This window comes from Dendrobium catenatum, unplaced genomic scaffold (genome assembly GCF_001605985.2).
Source record: "Dendrobium catenatum unplaced genomic scaffold, ASM160598v2 fragScaff_scaffold_459, whole genome shotgun sequence".
Taxonomy (NCBI): Eukaryota; Viridiplantae; Streptophyta; class Magnoliopsida; order Asparagales; family Orchidaceae; genus Dendrobium; species Dendrobium catenatum.
The window spans coordinates 1028076-1051864 of NW_021318921.1; the positions used below are offsets into that span (position 1 = coordinate 1028076).

Consider the following 23789-nt stretch of genomic DNA (forward strand, 5'->3'; position numbering starts at 1 on the left):
TAGTCCACTGAAGTAGTTATAACCCAGTAAAATAAAGTTAACCTAATGAACTAGCGGTAAGAAATATGGTTAACAATAATGTGGTGTGGTTTATTTGGTAAAAAAATAAAAAAAAAAAGAGTAGGGAAGACACCTATAATTAAAGGTAAGACTGAGCTTGCCTAATTTGATCTAATGCTAATTAGGTAATAAAAAAAATGATTATGGCCAAGTAAACGAATATAGAAGTGGCATCGAAAATTATATATAAGTCATTTTGTCACTTTGTAGAAAAGTGATTGGAGAGAAGCTATTGAGCACAAATCTAATGACCATAAAAGTATTGTTGTGTGCTTGAACATTCACGGAGGTAGAGAGATCTAGAGTTTAATATCCCAACTTTGTCCGAAGATCCAACACACGAACATATAAGAGAGATGAGTGCAAGAGTCATATAAGACACCAAGATTTTTATATGAAAAATCATGGATGGAGTTGGAAGAATTCAATGACATAAGCATTGTTCTCAAAAGAACGTTGGCCTGTTCGTTTGGTTGGTATGACTGTAGTCGGTCGACTGAGGTAGAGGGGACAGTTGTCGGGTGATAGAGGTCAGAGGGATCATATTAGGCGGGCGATGGTGGTCGGAGGGACTGTAGTCTGCGGGCAATGGAGGTTAGAGGGATCGTAGTCGGCTGGAAACGGAGGTTGGAGGGACCGAAATCATTACACGATGGAGGTCAAATGGATTGTAGTTGAAGGACGAAGGAGGTTGGACAAAGGCTTGGATGTAGCTGCTGGATGAAGGTTCGACGACGATGGTTTAGACAGAGGTCCAACAACGACGCTCTGGTAGCGATGGTTTGCTGGTGGTGGCACTGATGAGGAGGTCATAGATTCCTTAAGCCTCCATAAGTCCCTCCATAAGTCCCCCCTAGCTACAATCGAATCAAGTGCCTTAATGATGTAATAATTAAGATATCTTAGGCTTGTTGGATTCTTCTTGTTGAGCCAATTGATTCGATTGTAAGCATGATATATTTAGATATCATTTGGTCATCCAATAAATGCTTTGGAGCTTCCAAATATATTTCAAGCTACTGATTTGGATCTATTTGGACTCCTGATTGGACTGATTTTAGTGTCGTTGGGCTCATCTCACTGAGACATTCATTTTGAGTATAATTATACTAAAATTGGAGTTCAAATGATCCCAAATTTAACTTTGGAAGTTGTCAATTTGAATATGCCTCAAGGTTCATGCTTGATCAAGGCGATTTTTGATGACATATCAAGTATGTTTATTTATGAAAAAATAGAATGCAAAATTATAAAAAAGAGTAGGTTTATAATCAAGTTAAGTAGAAGAATCATGTTTGAGAGATAATTTAAAAAGGAGAAAAAATGAAAAAAAAAAAAAAAACTATTTTCCAGATTAAAGAATGCGGGGAAGTGCTTAACGCAGAATGCGGAAAACCATTTTTCACATTCAATGGAATGTGAAAAATGATTTTCTAAATTTACTCTGCATTCTATTGAATGCGAAAAATGCTTTTCCACATTGAAGCTTTCATTTTTTTTTGTTTATTTATAAATCGTTATTTACCGGTATTATGTATTAAAGTCATTAAATTTTGTGCGTTAATTGTAAAAAAACTTTTGACTAAATAAAAAATATATAATATACCCTAAGAACATTATACCAGCTTAAAATGAAATTTAGTTTAATGTAAAAAAAACATGACCAAGTAAAATGATGCAGCGCATGACGAGGCCACTCCCACATTCCGTTATATGCAGAGCTGTCAATTTTTGACACGACCCAAAACCCGACCAGGAAAAATCCGGGTTCGCGTTCAAAAAACTGACACGATTTGCGTTACGGGTCGTGTTCGGGTTGACCCGGAAACCCGGAAATGAGTTTGCCCGTTTCTGTTGCCCGGCGTGCCCGCCCTGCCCGCGAATCAACTTGACGCATCGAGTCGAGTCCTAATCGCGTCATTGGCAACTGACGCGGTGTCGGCTCTGCTGCTCTGGCGACTGGTGCTGCGTCGTCGAGTCGCAGTCCCAATCGAGTCTCGACGTTCGCGACTTCGCGTGATGCCGCTGCTGCTGCATCGTCGCGCATCTGGGACCGAGTCGACCGACTGGCGTTGCCGTTGTGCCGCTGCGCCTCGCCGCAACGCCGCCTGCCACTGTGCCGTTGGCTGCCGCTTGCCGTTGTTGCCGTTGGCTCTACTTCGTGACCGAAAACCGCAATTTTCAAAATTTCGTGTCAGGTCGTTTTGACCCGAACCCGATCCGGGTCGGGTTTCGGATCAGGAATTGACCCGAACAACTTGTTTCGAAAGTGTGTCGCGGTGTCGGGTCAGTATTACACGATCGGGTCAAATTTGGGTCACTGACCCGACACAGACCTCGCGGACTACGAATTGACGCCGCTAGTTACTATTTATGGCAGTCCCAACCACCTTTCTATTTCAGTATCTATAGTATATTCAATAGACTTTTTTGATTTGTTAAGTTCTAACTATTTAGTGATTTTTTTAAGTTGTATTATTAGCACTAGGGAAAATATTTTACTGTGTCGGTTGGGAAACGAGGCAGTGGAATTGGCAGGGTTATTGGTTTTTAACAAAAGAATCTTGTTATTTCTTTCTTGCAATAGAAGCCGTACCTTCCATTATGCTACTGTTTTGCTAATGTCTTGCATTGGCATTTTGGTGTCTTTTGCAGGTAAGTCTCCTATTCGGATATTCAATCTGGGAGTGGCATCAGCGTGGTATCCAGAGCCGACTCCGGGTAGGATGACTGACAAAGGCAAGGAACCGGCTGCCGGGACGAAGCTCGGAGACTTGAAGCATTGTGGACGAGCCAGGCCAACATCATACGGCAATTGGATGCATTGTCGGCAGATGTACAGTGCCTCTCTATCAACATCATACGACAATAATTATTATACTATATAATATATTAGAAAGTATATTATAATATCTTTTTATTATAATATACTTTTTAATATTAAAAGATTAAAAAGTATTTTAGAAAAATTAATTAGAAAGATTAATTTAAAATTGAAATCAAATGTACATATTAGTTATAAACTTAATTTAAAAAATAATATTTCCTATTTGTAATATAACATTAGTATAAAACAATGGTTAATACTTATTTTTCTTAATTAAATGGGTGATTAATTAATTTTAATTGATTTCAATTTTACTTAATTAATATAATAAAATATTTAACTTAAGATACTACACAATGGGATATAAATTCTTTTTATAATAACTTATGAGTCACCTAATAAATATTTAAATTAATAGTTTAATAGAAATAATATATAATCTTTACTTACTCTTTTTTTTTTTTACATTATACTAAATTTCATTTTAAGCTGATATAAGAAAGATTCGGATGTAGATTCAGATGCAACTATGCTAATTGAAATTGCTAAGATATTACTAGTCATTCTTGATAAAATGTGATACTTCAGCCCGACTGGCCGGCCGCCGCCTGCCAGACTTCAGACCGACCTTCGTCAAACTACCGCTCGGCTGCCATCTGCCGGACATCCGTACGACCATCTCCAGACCTTTGACTGTCTCTCCAGATCACTGTAATTCGACCGCCTCTAAATCGAGGGATGGGTCAACCCTTGTAATTCACTCAAGCTTAGTGGAATATTTTCACCTGGGCAAGGCCCCGTGGTTCTTCCCTCTTCGGGCTTTCCACGTAAAAAAGATTTGGTGTTCTACTTCTCTCTTTCTGTTCGTGTGTTGGATATTCGTGCATCGCTAAGACAAAAAGTTTACTCACTCTACCGCCACGAATCTTTCAGACCGCAACAATTATTATTATTATAAAAACCTTGTCTCTTTTTATTATATTTGTTTTTTCTATTTTATGTAGAATCCCATTTCAAATTTCAATAATTATAAAGTATCATACTCTACCATCGTGATTGTTACATGCTAAAAAAATTAAAAATGTGAAGTATTAATTCTTTACCTTAGTGTTACACATGTTATGCACATACATAAATAAATAGGTCTCACAAATGGTGTATGATAGATAAAAATTTTACGGCTTGACCTAGCTAAAATAGTTCTCTATATAATTTGATTTTACAAATTTTGTCCTTCTCATCGCTTAAAAAAGATGAGCTTATAAATTATAAACTATTGTTCTGATTTCATATGAGAGTAGTGATAAATGTAAAAATAACAATAAAGAGTGATGAACATTATTGTTGGTTGATGGCCGGCAAAGGTAGTTTCACCATAATACGGCCGTGAAAAATATTGACATTTTTTAGTCTGACAAAAGAGAATACTGACGGTTGTTGATGATGATCCATAGTGAACGAATGATGACGGTGGTTGATGCTCAATGTAAATCAAGTGATATTGTGCTAGAATTCTTAAAATATGAGAACTTTCTCCATCTCCGTCCATTTTGAGTGTGGGAAGAAGGAATAATTATTACGTCCTCCGACCGGACGTAGAGGAACGTCCTGTCGGAGGCCAAATCGCGCCAAAAAATGAGAAATACCGAGCAATACCAAACAATAACGAGGTATACCATCACGTGAAGACCCAATACCGAGTTATACCGAGCTATACCGAGCAATACCGAGTTGTACCGAGTTTTTCCTAGGAAAAACTCGGTACAACTCGGTAACTCGGTATTGGTCTTCACAGAGCGGTATTCCTTATTATTATCAAATAATACCTAGCAATACCGAATAAAATACCGAGTTTTTTGGCAGGATTTTGCCTCCGACCGGACGTTCCTCTACGTCCTTACACCGAACCTAATAAAAGTTCGGGAAGAAGGGCTTTTTCTAGATTTTTGGCTAGACACTTTGATATTTTTGTCAAAATTCTAAACTCTACAGTACGAATTTATGCTTTGACATCCAAATAATTGAGCGAATTTATGCTTGCAGGATTCATTTCATCGATATACAATACAAGTTTTGATTGTAAATTTTCTAAAAAAGAAGTTCACATAATTTTGATGTCTATTCAATTTTTTTTTTAATTTAAATACTTGAACATTTTTAGGCATAGGATTTTTTTGGAATGATAATCAACATGCATCATTACTTCTTAGGGTAATAACTACCACAATAGGCAAAAACTAAACCGAAAGCCGATCAGGTCCACTGCATTAGAACGTCAAGGCCCAACTGGCACATAAGGATTTTTGTGGCACTTGCATGCGATTGAGCCGCATAAATCTGATGCCTCACTGCTCGTGTGGATAGCCGGGCGCCACCCAAACCGACTTGAATTCAGCCGGGACTATTTAGCGATCGGAGCTCATACAGAAGTCATACGGAGATGGCTACTGTTACTGGGAGCATCGGAGTCCTTACCCGCATCCGCTTGCCAAAAGCTAAAGGGTTCTCCAAAAGCCAGCGTACGTTCGACTGCAAGCGGTCCGCCTCCTTCGCCGCCGCTGCCATCGCCGGCACCGCGGCATCCGTCTCTGTCGAGGTCCCGGAACTAGTAAGTTCTAATCTTCTTTAGCTGCTAGTTATAGTTGCTATCTTTTTTCGCTTCCCGCCTGCAATAAATGGCAAACGTCCTATAGATTCTTCAATTAGGTGGGTGAAATCTGAATTCGTGTAGGTTGTTTAATTTTGGAATTAATCAATGTTGGTGGTGCTCGCATAATAACTGAAGTACGGGGAATGGTGGCATTAGCTTCGTGAAGATTGTTGTTATGGGTTGATTATTTAGGGAAGATATTTCGTTAGGGCTCCTTGTGGCTGTACTTTGATAACGATAGTGTGGAGACAGTGTAGTGATGGATGTTAAGAACAAGGCTTGTGATGGAACATCATGCTCTATCCTGGATGCTATTTGTGGAATTTACATGAAAATTAAGCGGTTAGAGGTGATTTTGTTAGCTTCTCAATGCCAATTTTGGAAGTGCTGCAATTGTGCTGTAAACATTTCCTTAAAGCGAGAGACGCCATAAATTTTTATTAATGGGAGCACAAATTGGTAATTTTTAAAATACTCTTAATATTTTATGAGTTGCTTTTTTTTTTCTTTTTCATTTAATAGTTAATAATGAAATAATATTTTATCTTTTAAAAATATCAATATTTATTTTTAATAAAATATTAAATTATATATTATAATAATTTTATTACACACAAATATAAGTTATCTTATTTCATTACAAACTTTTAGGTATTAGTTTTATTTAAAAAGAAATTTATAACATGCATATATATATATATATATATATATATATATATATGTGTGTGTGTGTGTGTGTGATTTATGGTTTTTAGTGATATAAAATTTAGATTTTTCTAATATATCTTTTATGAATAAAATTATGTGAAACAAAGAATCTTGATTCGAATCTCAGCGGAGGCGCATTTTGCATTTTCTTTGATGGACTAATGAGCCCCTGTCGCATCAATGAAAAATTTAAGCAATATTGTTTATTATTTTGGGCTTTCTTGATGGGCTAGTGGAGCCTCTACCCCTATGGCTCCTACTGTAGCTCCGCCCCTGCCTTGAAGTAATATTGATCCAATGTTGATTTCTTGTTATGATGGAATGTGGTGCATGAACAAGAAAATTCAACACATGTTGCACATCATAATGTTAAGGAATGAAAGTAAGTAGATAACCTTGTCGCTCATTCACCATGTTGCTTTATCTATTGATGAAAGCAGACAATTTTGTTTATGTAGTAGAAAACTGTTATGCATTCATTGTTGGCGAGGGATAAATGACAAAGTCAAGGATGTCAGCAATTCTAAGAATATGGAGGGAGAAGAAGGAGCCAAAATCAAAAGGGAAGTAGGCTATTTGATTTGATTGATTGATTGGTTGATGTTCTTATACTCCTTAATGGAGAATATTTATAATTACAAGCATTCCCTATAACTTATTAGCCACTAACATAATTCAAATTGCCTATTAAAATTATTTAAATACTAACATGTATAACCTATTACAAATCCCCTTTAGTTCTCACCTCTTCAAAACCTACCTTATCCTCAAGGTCAAGGCAATATTGCTAAAGTCATCTAAAGAATTAGAGAAAGGCTTTTGTGAATGATGGATTTGGATTAGGTAAGGTGTCAACAAGGAAGAAGAAATAATTAACTAAGGAAGAAGGCTTATAGAAGGTTAAATCCAAGCAATTCGAGGATGCTTGCATCGCCCAAAAAAACACAAGAGGAAGAATGTTGGGTGTCGATGTGGTTGGGATTAAGGCAGCGAGTTGGGAGTTGCTAGGTTAGGTGAGATTTGGGTAGATGTGATCAGATATGGATGGGTTAACAATAGTTTATGGGAGGTTGAATTGACAATATTTGGTGTAGGAGATAGGGAGATGGTGAGATTTGGTGACGACAGCTTGTAGACAACAAGATTGGGGGATTCTAGCTTGAAAACTACACGATTGGGGCATCAACGTTGGATCAGGGTTAGTAAGCGTGAGATTTGATGAGGGAAGATCTAGGAGGATGGTGGGAGTTCAGGCATGAATGTGTAAGGTAGATCTAATGTCCACCTAGGATCTATAGTGAAAGATTTTATTTCCCTTTTTCTTCTTAATATTTATTATATTGTCAATTCATTTTTATTCATTTAAAACCACGTAATGAGTACATAGATCAACAAGTAATCAAAATTTTACAACTAAAATTAATGCAAGGTAAAAGAGAATAGTATGTTGTAAATCATATAAAGAAATATATGCATCAATGTATCTATACCAATTATTTGTATCAATAATCAATCTTTAATATATCATATCTCAGTCAGTTCTATTTCATTCTTCCATCATAAATTATAATCAATCAGTTAGTCAGTCGATTTTTATCACTAAATCAATCCCATTCAGTTCACATCAATATATCAGTTCTTGTCACAATATCAATAAAAAACATTCATTATCAGTAACAGAGTTGTATCAGTAACATCATCACTAATCAATATTAATATAAAAAATCAGTAATAAGTGTCAATATCAGTATCGGTAATCAATATTAATATCAATAATAGTAGTAATTTCAGTATCAGTATCTGGCATTAAGATGAGGGTATCTTAAGTTTGCGGGTATCACGTGCAATCAATTATATAAGCGAATCAGTGTTCTTGTTATTATGACTTTTAATTAGTCTTCTCTTATGACTTCCAATCAGTAATTACGTGGATCAGTTGCCCCGATTCCTTATGACTCTCAATCAATAAATCACATGAATCAGTAGAGTATTACATGGGATAATCATATCATATATCTTATATCAATCGGTACATCATTTCACCAGTACCAGTAGTACATTCCAGTACATATCACTCATATAAGTACATTCCATTTTCAATATACTTTTTTTCCATACTCATTCACGTAAAATCTATATAAACATATTTAACCGGTGAAAATACAATAAAATCATATCAAATCGTTCAGAATGATCAAATCTATAACATATCAAAAGTTAAACGGTGAAACTTACGAGATCAAGAGATAATGCATTTTTGATAGATTTAAGAAAGATAAAATCCGTAGAAATCAAAAGCATTGAAAACAAGAGTAAAAGATTAGCCACTTATAATGAATAGAACAAAATTTGTAAGGGAACAGCGAGCAAATATGACTCAAAGACCATTCTCTCTCCTTTTTTTTCTTTTCCTCCAATTTCTTCCTGGCCAAACAATCAAGTGAGGGAGGCGGTAGGGTGAGTATGGGATATTTATAATAAAAAATATATAAAAGCACTGTTAGTGGCCTAATGCCACAACACTCTACTCTGGAATTTTTTATGTATTTTAAATAAATTCATTTCACACTTTTGGGTTGTTATGATGTATGTTCTCTTATGTTTTTTGTTTCATTTTTTTTCTCTTGAGTAACAAACTTGTTTTACTCAGACTTGACTATTGAGGATTGTCTTGTGAGTTGAGATTAAATATTTTTTCATGCCCAATGTTTTTGAGTTGTACCATCTTTTGGATATAAGGTTTTACATGGCTTTTTTGTCTTCAACCTAAAATAAGTGCTGGATCACATTTGAGGCACATCTATCTTTCCTTTAAGGGCTTAAAATATCCGTCCAACTTCTAGTGCTTTCATCTTATATAATTGTACAACTGCTTTCATTGTTAATCTAATTTCAGAATTCTACCCTGGAAAAAAATGGCAAGAGCTCTGAATATAGTGACACTCTATTCAATCTTGCATGCCCAATTTGTTACAAGCCATTTGCCAGTAGAGGCGACCCACAAGTGACTTTGTAAGTGATCAAGTTTGTGCTCAAGTGGAGTTACTGTTACTGTGAACTCTTAGTTGTTCTTAAATTTGTATGCATCTTGTGCTCATAATATAGTTTGTCATGGTTTCAGACGTTACATTATTTCGTTTATCTCACAGGGCCTCCACTATTGGGTCTGGAGTTGAATGCTATACATGCAAGAAGTTATATTTCCAGAATGAAACTTACTTGGATCTCACGATAGCAAGCGGATTGGAGGAATATTCTGAAACAATGCCAGCTGCAACAGAAATATTCAGGTGATATTCCCTTGAAGTATTACCCTAATAGTCATTATATATTTGGTTATACTGGTTACTGAAAAGTCTGAAATGAGACGACAACTGAAGCTTCCCTCGTATAAGGTAACATTTTAGTAGAGAGGTTCTGTTTTTAGACTTGTGTGCTTAAAGTGCTTCATTCCGTGGACCTATAAGTTGCATTTAGATAAATTCATTCGAGTTTTGTCACTCTCTTGTTATACGCAAAAGTTTCTATTTGAATTCTTCTCCTCTCCCCCAAGCTTATACGCCCCAAGCTTATACGATATGGAACTGAAAATTAAAAATTTGAAACATTTTTTTCTTGGAGACAGAGAGTGGCTGTTATTGCAAACTTTTTTTTTATACTTTGTTATTCTAATTAAAATACTGCTGTGCAGAAGTTGATATATTTATTAGATTTTTTAGTCCTTTAACTCGTTGACGCATTTCAGATTGCACTGCTATCCAAACAGTAATATGGAACATCCGCTTCAATATGTTTGTGTCTATTGTTCCCCATGCTCATGCCTTGTGTCCGAACATTGGCTTCATAATTATCTAATATAAGATTGAGGGCTATGATGACCTACCAGGGAGAATCCAATACTCATTGATTTAGTTATGCTTGGTTTGAGGCTATTTTGTAACCCAACATTGTGATTTGAATAATCCGGAATGTGGTCTTCGCTGATTCAATTACTAGGAGATTCCAAGCTCAAAGTACAATAGGATCTATAGGGTAAAGATAAAATCCTAAAATACTCCACTACTAAGTCTCCTATTATTTTCATGTGGCTAATTTAGCCTTAGAGTATCTCATTTTTCTAATTTAGTCCATCGACTATACAAAAATAAACCAAAAAGGTCTATGATGTAGAAATTGTGATACATAAGTGTTAAATTCAAAGAATTGGTGAGGGAAAAGACTTCTAATTTTATTACACAAAACTATCCATATTTATAGATTTATACAAGATATCTTAAATAAAGAAACAAATAATTACGGAATCATGTATAGTTTTCTTAATATAATCCTTCCTAAATCAGCCACCCGAATATGGAAGGAGGTCGACGTGGTCCAAGTGAGCCTCCCATGGATCCCCATGCTGGCCATAAGATCAAGAGGTAAGGAATGATTGGGATTTAACAGGTGAGCCTCCCACGAATTTCCTTGCTGACCGTGGAATCAATGGCCAAGGGACAACTAGGATTTAACACACTCTCCCTCAAGCTGGGGAATATAGATTTGTCATTCCCACCTTGGTAATTAGTCCTAGAGAGGTAGAGTTATCACATCCCTTGCTTCACCATAAAGTCCATCATTTGTTCAAAGCATTGGGAGGAAATTAGCTTCAAACATTGTTGTGGCAAAGGATAACGATGAAGGCTATCTCAATCAGGCATGTAAGGTAGAAGGCAGCAATGAAGGATACATTGAATAGTAGCCCTTAAGATACCAAAAATAACAATAAAGCCGCTGGTGGAACATCAAAGAAAGTGGATTAATTATCCTTTGGGTCCATCTCCCTCTTAGTTCTCAAGGGAAGACCGACAATGAAGGCACGCCAGTAAAAAAAGGAAAAAGAATATTTTTAGGGTTGCGGCAAATTTCAAGAACAGGAGCAGAAAAAAATCTTTTCAGACACACGCATGAGGAGTTCCTATGCTCGCTTCTACTTAGTCGACTCTGGATGTTGAACACAAGAGGAGCCCTCCTGCTCGATCTCTCCTCGGTCTTGGATGCACGAAGGTCCTCAAAATTCTGGCAATGAAGGTTGGGGGTGGAAACATGTATTTCTCATAATTCTGGCAATAAAGGCCGGTAGAAGGACCAAAATTCCTCAGAATTCTAATAATGAAGACTGGTGGTGGGAACCAATATTCCTTACATTTCTGACAATAAAGGCCATTGGTCGGAACCTGTATTCCTCAGAATTTCGACAATGAAGGATGGTGGTGGAACTCACGAATTAGATCTTTTTAGGCTCTAATATCATGTTAAATTCAGAGAATTGGAGAGCGAAAAGGCTTATTATTTTATTACACAAAACTATCCCTATTTATAGATCTATACAAGATATCTTAATAAAGAAACATATAATTACGGAACCATGCATAGTTGTCCAAATATAATCCTTCCTAAATTAGCCACCCAAATATGGAAGGAGATCGGTGTGGTCCAGGTGAGCATCCCACGAATCCCCATGTCAGCCATAATATCAAGAGGTAAGGAATGCCTGGGATTTAATAGGTGAGCCTCCCATGGATTTTCATGATGGCCGTAGAATCAAGAGCCAAGGGACAGTTGGGATTTAACAATAAGTGATCTCAATTTAATCCATCCACTACAAAAAAATTAGTCTAAATGTAGTCCCTAAGGGACCATTTAAGATCAATTTTATATGGCCGAGTAACTAAATTAGATAAATGTGATACTCTGAGATTAAATGGGCCGCATATGATAGTCGAAGGACCATTTTGGAATATAACTCGGTAAATATGAAATACAAAAGTATATTTCAATTAAGCTATGCTATTCTTGTAGTAATGCTATCACCCCTTTATGCCACTATTTCTCCCCTTGCACTCTGTATCTTTCATCTTCTCCTCTACCTGAAATCACTAGCTCCTCGATTTCATTTCCCCGTCTTCTTTCAAATCCTCCATGAAAGAACCTTCTTTTTATTGTCCCTAATCTATTGTTTTTAGAGTGAACGTGCATAACTTTCTTTATCTACATTGTCCAATTAAATATTAATCTTTTGACTTCCTCCTCTCCTTTTGTTGTTTCAAATATTAGTTTTGATCCTTTAGTAGACGGAAGTGCAAGAATAAGATTGTCGAAAACGTGGCTTCAATATTTAATCAATTGAATTAGTTAGTACCAAGAAATTAATGTAATATTAAGATTGGAGTGGATGAGGGCATCAGCCAGAGATTTTGACATGTGTACCATCGATGGAATCGTAGATCGACAGCTACGATTCAGAGCCTTTACTTTTGATATATTTGATGTTTTGTTTATTTTGCATTTCAATTTTCCTAGTTACCCCTATGGGTAGTGAGTTCTTATTGTTGCCCCAAGGACAATTGAGTCTTTATTCTTTTCTTTATTATTGAGGCCTATATATAAAGGTTTTTTTGCTTTGTATGAAGTTAATGATGATTAATAAAAATTTCATATTTCTATCTCCTATTTTCTTGTGAGTTTTGAGATGGTGGTGAAGCCTAGGTGATGCAAGCTAAAAATTAGGAAAACCCCTAATTTTTTGCAAGCAAAAACAAAAGCTTCCTATGAAAATTATGGGAACTAGAAGGCCAAAAGTTCAGTCCAGAAACAACATCCAAACAGCCATAAAGGGGGCCTGCATTCAATCCAAAACAACACCCGAAAAGGTAACACAAAGAACCGAGCAAAGCAGCAACGGGATAAGCATCCAGGGAAGGAACCGAAGGGGCAAAAAGGGGACCGGAATCAGCTCCCAGCAAGGGAATCAGAACAACAGATAGGGGACCGGAACAGGCACCACAAGGGGAACCAGAATATGCAAACCAGGGGGGAAACCGAAGGTCAAACAAGGGGGTTGCATCCAGAAATTCCCACAACAATACCTTCCCAAACACCAAACATCAATACACAATAATGGGCCAAGCCCAATAAGCCAAAATCAGCCCATAAATTAAATGCCCAATCAGAATTTGGATAAAAAATTCAATCAAACCCCCCTTGCCTACATCACTAGGAGAGGCTAACGAAATACCCAACAGCCCCCATTGGTGGGCTCTTGGTTTTCCCTTGTTTATCTTCTTCCTCGTCCCTCTTCCCCTCCTAAACCCACCGGCTAAACCCTCCCCATCCTCCCAAACTGACGGCATCCTCCCCTCCCCTTCTCCTCCATCGGCGGCTTCCCATGCCTAGGCTCAACCCGCCAAAACCCACCTCCCTTACTCGACCCTCCGACCTTCCATGGCCCCCTAGCCGCCGAGCCACCCCTCTAAAGACCTCCATAAATTTTGAATTTCAAAATTCAAACCCTCATTTACTTTCCTAAAATATCCCGAGGCAATTAGGAAAGATCCTTTATTTGAATTCAATTGACTTTTGAATTCAAATACTTTCCTCAATTACAAATTCTAATTTTGGAAAGTTCCTAAATCTAAGTCTAATTTAAATTTAAATTTGATTTGATTTAATGTTCTACTTCCTAAATTAAATATCTTGCTTTGAAAACTTTTAATTCCTCCCCAAAATCCCCTCCCTCTCTCTACATGCCGCCGGCCCCCTTGCCCTTGCCGCCTCTCCCTCCTATTAAATCCCTCTTATTCTCTTTCCAATTTGCTCATTAACTCCTAAACGGGGGAGACATCAGGAGACATCGGGAGATTGCCAAAATTCAGACTACTGGGAATAGAACTTAAGCAAATTTACAGGGAAAAGATCTTGAATTGAATATCTAAAATGGAAAATGCAATCAAATAACAATGACGAGCATAATAATAAAACTCGATGATAACCCACTAACAAGCAGTTACGAAGGACTTGTGATAAACATGACTTGCCTACAGACATGTATAAGGCACGAACATTGAATACCTAGCCTATAGACAAGAATGGTAGACTTGAAACAAGTAGGCTAACTTGATTGTGGGCATATGCAGAGTTCTTGTAACATACATGACAACCCACTTGTGAGTAAGAATAAGGACATACAAATAAATGTGGTGGCTTGCTAACTAGAGTACATAAGGAAATTGTGGTGAATACGACCCTCCTACAATTGATAGTAATCAATTTGAAAATGTACAAATTAGTCCCTCGAGGTCGACATGCAATGAAGTGTTAACCAAGATGTATTTGAAGGGTTTGAAACAAGTATAGCTTGTATATAACTAAGGTCACCTGACTGCAATCAGTGATGATGAATATGCTGCAAATGTGATTGGTCTTTTGCAAATACAGATACACATTCAACATCAGACAACTTATGGATGAATACATTAACCTGCTTGCTAGCAATGATAGCAGATGAGCTATGAATGTAACAATAGCCCTACGCTCAATAATCAGCTAGCTTGCAAATACGCACAACATCTCCTACAAATAGAAAAATATACAAGTGAATGTAGCAATTTGTTGATCAATATGCAAACGAATATACCGGCTTCCTATAAACACAAGGGAGCCATCATACAAGTGGATACATCAACCTGCTGACTGACGTGCATGGAGAAATTAGTGGTGAATGTAGTTCACCCGATGGCCTACATCAATACACAAATAAACATGCTACAATACATTTGTAAGTAGAAGCAGATAATTTGTAGTAAAAATTGCGGGCCACTCGTAAATTGAGGCAGTAGATTTGCGGTGCCAAATTATCATGCCGTATATATTAGTTTACTTGCAAATGATAAATGGAAGACTCCTGATGCACCAAAAATGCACTCCTGCAGGTTGAATTTTGACGGAGATAACAACATGTAGAAGAAAAATGTGCAAAACCACACTACATATTTGCAACAAAGGAAGCTCAATGTGCAGTTAAACCATGCCACCGAATCTGCAGCATATATATATAAGAAGACAGAAGGCGTTTATAAATTCCCAAATGAAACCCAGCTCATCTCCCAATGACAGCCATTTGCACAGCTAGTTATTGCAAAACCACCCCCCTCATGCATTGAAATGTGTGCCGACACATTCATAGCGTGCATATATTTATAATATGCAGGTATATTATGCAAATACATTATCTGACATACAAAATGCACCATGCACTGGCGACACATTACATTAACATACAAAATGCGTCATGCACATATACGCTGCAACATACAAAATGCATCATGCAAGTACACTGTATAATGTGTAAAAATGTACTATGCAGCAGCGGAGCGCTATGCTGACATGCAAATATGTCATGCACTATACGAAAGCATTGTATCATTATGCAAACATGTTATTCATGCAAATAATCTATTACTACATCAAGCTAACATGCAATATGTCAAATATTCAAGCATTATGCAAATGCATGTATTAACATACACATTTACATGCAGATATACGAATAAACTTGTGAGTATGATAACATGCATATGTAAATATAATTATGTGTGTGAATATGCAGATTTGTCATATACACATATTGCATTGCATTCATATAACTGTCATACAAACACTTCTTGCACAAGGCATACAAAAGTATATACCTGCATGGGCCCCGACGAGCATGATGTATGCGCACACGTGGCATCTAAGGATGCTACGCGGGTTAAAAAATGAATTTAAGATTGGGCCATTTCTATATGAGAGGGGATGGCGTAAAAATATTGCTCTTCAGCTTTTTTGGTTAATTCTATTTTTCTTTGCTGCATGTAATCACTCTATTTTGTTTGCTGTTGATTGGCACAGGAATCCTTTGGTGCCATTTCTATATGAGAGGGGATGGCGTCAAAGTTTTATATGGGGAGGTTTCCCTGGTCCAGAAAGAGAGGTTAGAAAGAGAACTTTTATTACTATCTGTAGTTATAAAGAGAGCTTCTATAGTGTAAATAAATCCTGCCACATATGTTTCTGTACATTGTTAAACAAGCTGATCTAATGTTTTCCATTTGTCATCTGAATCATTTTTCTCTATGGAAATTCGTTTAGTCAATAAGGTAACATCAAATTTTAACGTGATATGGTTCTTCCAACAGTTTTTAATTGTTGGTTATTGTGAAATTTTCCTATACCTGGTTTAGATTTCATGATATTATATGTAAACTGTTTTTCTGGCTCTTTCCATGCGAGACAGTTTAAAATGGCCCAAAATTACCTTAAGCCTGCCACTGGAGGAACTATTATAGATGCAAGCTGTGGGAGTGGATTATTCTCAAGGCTATTTGCCAGAAGTGGACTGTATTCCCATGTAGTTGCTTTGGACTTCTCCGAGAATATGCTGCGACAGTGCCATGAATACATTAAACAAGAGAACATACCAAAAGAGTTTGTTTCCCATTTTCTTCTCTTTATTAGTAGCTCTCTTTTATTTTGAAAGATGTTCATTTTCATTCATATTTATGATTCATAGAGAGAGATGCTGAATTGAGGTTCGGCATTTGATGGTTGGCCTACTCTGAAACTCTGATATCATATTTAATTGTCTTCCAGGAACTTAATCTTGGTCCGGGCTGATATCTCCAGGCTTCCTTTTGTTTCAAATTCCATAGATGGGGTGCATGCGGGTGCTGCATTGCATTGCTGGCCATCACCTTCTGCTTCTGTGAGTATTTACTACCTTTGTCTGCCGATGACATTGAGTAAAAAACTAATATACTTGGCCTATAGTGGTAGATAATTTCCATTTCTTATATACATTATAAAAATTACTTAAAAAGAACCAAAATAATAAAATAAGTTTCTTAAATTCCTGAAACCCATGATTATGTTCCTCAACTGTGTACTATTTAAAAACTATGCTTTGTTTAACTTTTGATATCCGTCATTTAGGTCGAAGTAAACTTATTGGGTAATCTAATTTAAATTGATCATGTTCTAGGTAGCAGAGATAAGCCGGATTCTTCGCCCTGGCGGCATTTTTGTGGCCACGACTTTCATTTATGATTTTATTACAGTTCCAGTCTTCAGGGCATTAAGAGAGGTAGAAGCTTTTGTTCTGATTCTATATTGTATGAGTTATTGCAATTCTTTAGATGGTTCTTCTTTTCAAAATTAAATATTAGGTTGGATTTCATAGAAACTGTCCTAATTATTAATAAATTTAATTCAAGAACATCAATTTTTATAGGTTAAAACGAGAAAGTAGTGGTGGTTTAAATGAGAGCCCTGCCATGTTATTCCACACATGTTTAGTAACTTCATCATCACTGGTGGAAGCAGGAGCAACTACAATAATCTGATTTAATTGATTAGTCCGCTCTGCCACGCCATCTCTTTGTTAGCCTCCTATTAAGATTGAGACTCTCATAGGAGGGAAATTGGCAATAATGTTTTTTGCACGTTGTTGTTTACCAGTATCAGTACCATACCATCATTTTTTGTTAAGATCTGTGGAGTATAATTTTCCTAAAATATTTTATGATCAAATTTATAAAATCAGATATCTTAAAGTCCCTAAATTTGGAATTTATTCTATTTAGATTTTTTTAATTAAGTGTAAACAATTATTAACCTGCCATAATTTAGCTCGTTGTTTCCCAATTAGGGGTGCAAACGAGTTGAGTCGAGCTTGAGTTAGGCCTAACATCGAGCTCGACTCACAAGCCAAATTCCGAGCTTGAACTCGAGTCGAGCTGAAAAGCCGAGCTTGAGCTCGACTCGTTCCATTAAAAACTGCTCTTCGAGCGGCTCAATTACCCGGTTCAAGCTCCAATTTTGTTACCGTGGCCCGCCCCCGATTTTGCCCCACGACTCCGCCTTACGCATCAGAGCTCGCATCCAAGCCCTCTTGCACCGCGATTCTGCCTTCCAAGCTTGCGTGCCCTACAATTACGTCGTTTGAGCCTGCCCGCCCTGCGATTATGTCGTCTGAGCCCGCCCGCTCCGTTATTCCGCCGTTTGAGCCCGCGTCCGAGCCCTCTTTTCAAGTCTGAGTTGCCCCTGCATTTCCACCGTTTGGATGCAAGCTGCTCGATGAGTAATCAAGTCAAGCATCTAAAGGATCGAACTTGAGCGCAATATGCCAACGAGCTTAAAAATTCTGCTCGAGCTCTAAACTCGATAAGTTCTGCTCGCGAGCTAGTTAATGAGTCGAGTCGAAACTAGCCCGTGAGTCTGTGACACCCCTATTTTCCAATTATCCACCTCTATCACCTATTATTTCTTATAAAAGAATGGTACAAGGTCTGCTATGTATGATCCCAACTTCTTCCTTTTGATGGCTAGGAACAAGTGCTAGAGGATTGAGCTGGCTACCTTAATGAAGTGCTCGAGTCCAATGGAGTGGTTGTAGTAGCATGCGTATCATATATAGGAGGAAGGCAAAGATCAAAGACTGGAAGACTTTGATAGCTACTCTTAGCCTGAGAAGGGCTTGCACAGGTTGTCATCTTCAGCAACGAGGTAGTGGGTCTATGTGCTTGGAAACTGTTGTTGGAAGTCTTCAACAATGCCTCTTGATTTGTTAATTTAAGGTTTATGTTGAGGTGTCATGCATGTTTGTGGTTGCCCATGCGGTTAGGCTGACCGGCAGCCTTTAATTCAGGGGGCCATGAAGTTGGGTGATGAGGGTCAATGCCAAGCAATAGTTCCCCGTGAAATTAAAGTCAAGCACTTTATGGATAAATAAAATAACACTATGGTTGGTATTTGAACATGAAGATATGACAAGATATTATAATATATTGATTGGGTTGGAGGGAGGGCTAAGCAAAGTGGTGTGGGAGGTGTACAATGGGAGGAATGTGGTGGAGGGTTGATTGATGGTCATCCTTGGCAGTTGGAGCTTGTAGAGGGGATTGTTCATACGTATTATGATGAAGGAGAGTGAAGCTGAGAGCAACCTTAGGTCTTAGCAATATTTATGAATGGCTAGGGAGTGAGTTATGCCATGGAATGGAAGGTCTAGGGTAAGCTGAGAAGGTGAAGTTGGGATCTGAAAGTTGATTGGAATTAGGTGATGTGTGTTAGAGCTTGTGACGACCATGAGTAGTAATTTATGGTTTGGAGATGGTGGATAGGACCGAGGGAGCTATTCTTGTTGTTTGGTGGAATGGATGAAGGGGAATGGCGGGAATTGATTTGGGAGTGAAGCAGAATACTAAGGAAATAAATTTTATAGAGAAAAATTAAAAAAAAATGCTTGCTTGTCACTGAAATACTAAGATTGAAAGTCACCAAGCCTTCAATCATGAATCTACCATCAAGCAATCTTCAAGTGAAGAATCTTTCTCATGGTTCTTCATTCATCAAAACAAATCTATTACAAAGGGTTTCTTCTATTTTAAACAATAACTCACAAAATGAAATAAAATCTTTTTGGATAGAGGTTTTCTTCTATTTTAAACACTAGTTCATAACGAGAAATAAACTCCTCTTTGTGGGGGAGGTTTCTAGGTTGATTCTCCACGGAATGGGAGAAGAGATTTTTGAAACATGGAGGTTTCGTACTTATGTCACAGGAGTGGTGGGGGCCATGGTTGGAGGCTAAAATTCATTGATTTGGTTTTATTTGGGCGTTCCTAACTGAGTTCCATGCTCATTGGGTCGAGTTCTCTTGGTTGGGATCATGGTCCTAAGGGAGTAGGTAGACTTGGTCTTCATGCTTGGCCGATCCTTGCTTTATTGAACTCCATGACCTAATTTGGTTTATGTTTGCTTATATAACCATTCAAAAGAAATGTTAGAAGCCTTTATATCATACTCACTCTTCCTTGGGCCATCCATACAAGAAAATCATAAATGCTTGAAAAATGAAAAAAGGGAAATTGTTCATGCATAGAGTATATACAAGAAATAAACCTAATAATTGATGAGTTCCTAACGTATTTGTTTTATCAACTTTGTAACCTACAAAATATGCATAAAATTTTCCAAGATGGTCACAAGAAATTGTGTTCCTTGGGTGTCTCAAACCAAAGTTATGTGCGAAAATAATAAATCTAAAAATTCTCTTAAAAACAATCAAATAGGACTCCTTAGGATCAAATTGAAGGTAACTGAAGATGCATAAACTATCCATGTAATTGAAGGATTTAATAGGCTGAAAGGTCTTATTTTCTCCAATTGTAAGGGTGAACTTGAAGCGCTCAAGGGGATTAAGCTTTATAATTAGAGGATTACTAGCTTAATCTGAAATTTAGGTGCATTGATGGATAGTCCCTAGCCATGTTTGAATGAGTTTTGATCCGTGGGAGGGCCTTTGATTGAAAATTAGAATGAGTCCATAGATCTTGGATTAGCCATGACTTGAGCTTGCAAAATTCATGGATCCAAGGTGCACCAAATGGTCGTGATGGCTCTCAAAGGTTGCTGTGAGGTCATCTTAATAAGTTGAGGGCTTTCCTTGGCCCAATTTGGGTCATGAATCCAATTATAGGGTTTTGGCAAGATTTATGTTAGCTAAGGTTATGGGAGTAGCCATTTTAGTCAACTTAACCACCTCGGTATTGAGCTAGATCTTAGGAAGGTTAATGGCTCATTCAATTGAGCTTAGGTTGAGTCAATTTGAACTAATTGAGTCAATGGATCAAACGGGTTAATTTGGGTCAAACTACACAAGCTTAGATCAAGTTTAGTTATATAAGATTTGGTCTATGCCCTCTGGAGGATTTGGGTTAATCCAATTTATTGCAATATGGTATAGCTAGGTCATTTCGGCTTGGAATCTTCATAAGGTTAACCTACGAGTTTCATGATTGATTATGGTTTTAAGAGATTTTGCTTAGTAATTTGGGGATTTTAAGATAGGCTAGTGCTTTCTAGATACCTATGAGTTTCAAGGCAATTCAGGGGGTTACATGGTCCAATTCTAGTTATGGCTTCTAAGATTCATTAGGATTTAAGTAGGGCACAACCAATTAGCTAAGGAAGATAGATCTCTAAGACTTTAAGGTGCCAGGATTTTGTATACTAATGTTGAGGTTTAATCTATCCCGAAAGGGAGGTCAATGGTGATATTGGCACTCTCCAACATATATGATAAGCTATCTACAGCTGACAAGTTATATTTAATTCCTTCAGTTTTTCAATCTCAAGATGTTAGAAGGTACTTCAATTATAGATTTTTAGGGTCAACTTAATCAAGAGATAGTTGAACTCCATGAACATAAAATTTGATGATAAGATCCATTTTTTAAATTTACTTTCATTTTTAATCAAAAGATGAGATGTTGTTATGATGGCCATTAACAGTTTCATGATTATCCGCATGAGTCCTAGCAACATCAGATATATTATTCTTAGTGAAGACATTAGATGATGCAAAAAAGGTGAATGTATATTATATTTTGTTTTAAATATTACAGTAAGAGAAAGTCATAGAATAATAGCAACAATGGAGGCAGAGGTAGATCCAAGTCTCAGTAGTTGGACAAATCAAAAGGTCCCAACAATGCATGTTTGCATGACTAGCCATATGAAAAGGGATTTGTTCAAATGGCAAGGGAGAACATAGTTTAAAACAAAGGAGAACTCTATGGAGATTTACATTGGAGAGATCTATGGTGCGCTGGTCCTTTAGTACAAGGTTGTTGCAATGGCGTGGGATGAGATCACAGGCAACTGGGATGTAGTCAAGGATCTGTGGTCACAAGATTTAAGCTTCGTTTGAGACGGTTTTCTTATTATTTCTTAACACAGTGTTGTAGTACAATTTTTTTTTATAAGAAAACTGTTTTAAGAAGCAGTAAGAAAACCATCCCAAACGAAATCTTAGATAACATTTTTAGTCGGAGAAGAGTTCGCAGCTGGTTCCAAGGAAGCAGAGGTCTTTATGCTTGACAAAGGTTTTTGGTGGTCTTTGATAGTGTCTCTCACTTTTCCATCTAGTGTTGTGATGTTGAGATGTTACTAGCGTTGGTGACCAACGATGTAAAGATTGTTATTAGGTTGGTCTGCTCTCTCTTATGTAGGAGGCTATGAGGTCAGCGAGTAGGTTCGGTGCTATCAACACCAAGGCATTTTGCTATCAACACCAAGGCATTTTGCTCTACTAGACGAAGAAATGCCATTATGGATGGTGCCTAAATAGGAAGTTGAAATAAGATATTATAATACAATATATTTATACATTACACTATAGTTGTTTTGCTTTGTCCTTTGGCTTGCGGTGAAATATAAAAGACAATTGAAGTCTCAATTGAGGGAGAAATTATTCTGTGCGGACATCGAATGTAGTTTACCATCCGGAGACCAACCAGAATGCGCAACGCCAGCAGTATCGAGCCGGGTACCGAGCAGGGGTTGATGTGGCACATTCTGGTTGGTCTCTAGACGGCGTTCGGCGTCCGCACAGAATAATTTCTCCAATTGAGGACAGGAGAAGGTGATGGTAATATTCAAAGAGAAATGAAGGGAGGTTGATAATGGGATAGAGTAAAAATATTTAGCGCACATATATCATGTAACTCATCTCTAGATTAGTGAAATTTTTTTCTCTCAATACAGTCGTGGACATAAATGCATTTCACCAAATCACAACTCTCCTGTGTCCTATTTTTCTGTTGTCTTCTTCTAAGGCATCTATTATTCACTTTGTCCATCGAAGTTATCATCATTGCTCAGATAAACTTTTCCTAACAAATTCAGCAAATAAACTCCATTGATCGCTTCATCTATAATGTTCATCCATTACTCTTCACTCATTCTCTTGCGCATTTTTCTTTTCAGTTCTACATCCGGGCTACAAGCAACCACTTGTATATTTCAGAAAGAGAACTGGAGGATCTCTGCAGAGCATGTGGCCTGGTTGGCTTTAAATGTGTGAGGAACGGACCATTTGTGATGATCTCTGCATCCAAACCTGTTTGTTGAACTTCCAAGTCTCAAACTAATGGCAGTGCAGCTATCAGCTCATCTTGTCTAAATCCAGGTTTTGAACAGTTTTTACCATTTTTCTCTCTACAGTGGAAAATTATTTCATGAAAGAAATAAAGCATAGAATAAATATTATGATAGAAAGGGAAAATACTGTGATAATTGTTTCAGAAGCGAATGTGAATTCCAAAATCAACTAAAGCTTTGTTTGGTACGACTTTATTTCTGCTTCTTAAAACATTGTTTTGTAGTAGAATACTATTTTAAGAAGCAGTAAGAAAATCGTCCCAAACGAAGCCTAATTGTACAAATTTGTTTATTTTGTGCTTGAATTGTTATTAGAGATTATAGAGTACTAATTGTCCACCTTGTTAATTGTTTTGTTTGGAACAATTCTATCATTTGGCGAGAAACTATTATGTGTAGACATTAGACCGTCCGGAGGCGAATCAGAATGCGCTACATCACCCAGTACATAGCAGTACGTAGCCGCGGTACACAGTAAATAGGTGATGTAGTGCATTCTGATTCGTCTCCAGATGATCCGATGACCGCACATAATAATTTTCCAAATTGGCATCTATTATATTGAGGTTTTGTTTTAACTGTCGACAATAGTGAGAGATTATTATCAATTTCAAATTCGTTAATATACTGCACATTATTTCTTTAATTTATTAATTCTAAAACTCTAATATTAAATGTTTAAGTCATTGATAATTAGCTTCTTAATCATTGCTGTCAAGATAATTATCCCATTATAAGTCTATT

General features: G+C 37.1%; 1 protein-coding gene across 1 annotated transcript; it reads left to right on the forward strand.

The window, feature by feature from the left end:
- Nucleotides 1–5207: 5207 nt before the first annotated feature.
- On the forward strand, nt 5208–23393 carry LOC110112595 (uncharacterized methyltransferase At1g78140, chloroplastic). Its single transcript, XM_020844876.2, has 8 exons — nt 5208–5495; nt 9142–9257; nt 9395–9535; nt 15954–16035; nt 16339–16529; nt 16695–16806; nt 17083–17184; nt 22872–23393. Exons 1-8 carry the CDS (start codon nt 5328–5330, stop codon nt 23013–23015), a joined length of 1056 nt encoding a protein of 351 aa, XP_020700535.1. The 5' UTR covers nt 5208–5327; the 3' UTR covers nt 23016–23393.
- The last annotated feature ends 396 nt before the right edge of the window (nt 23394–23789 follow it).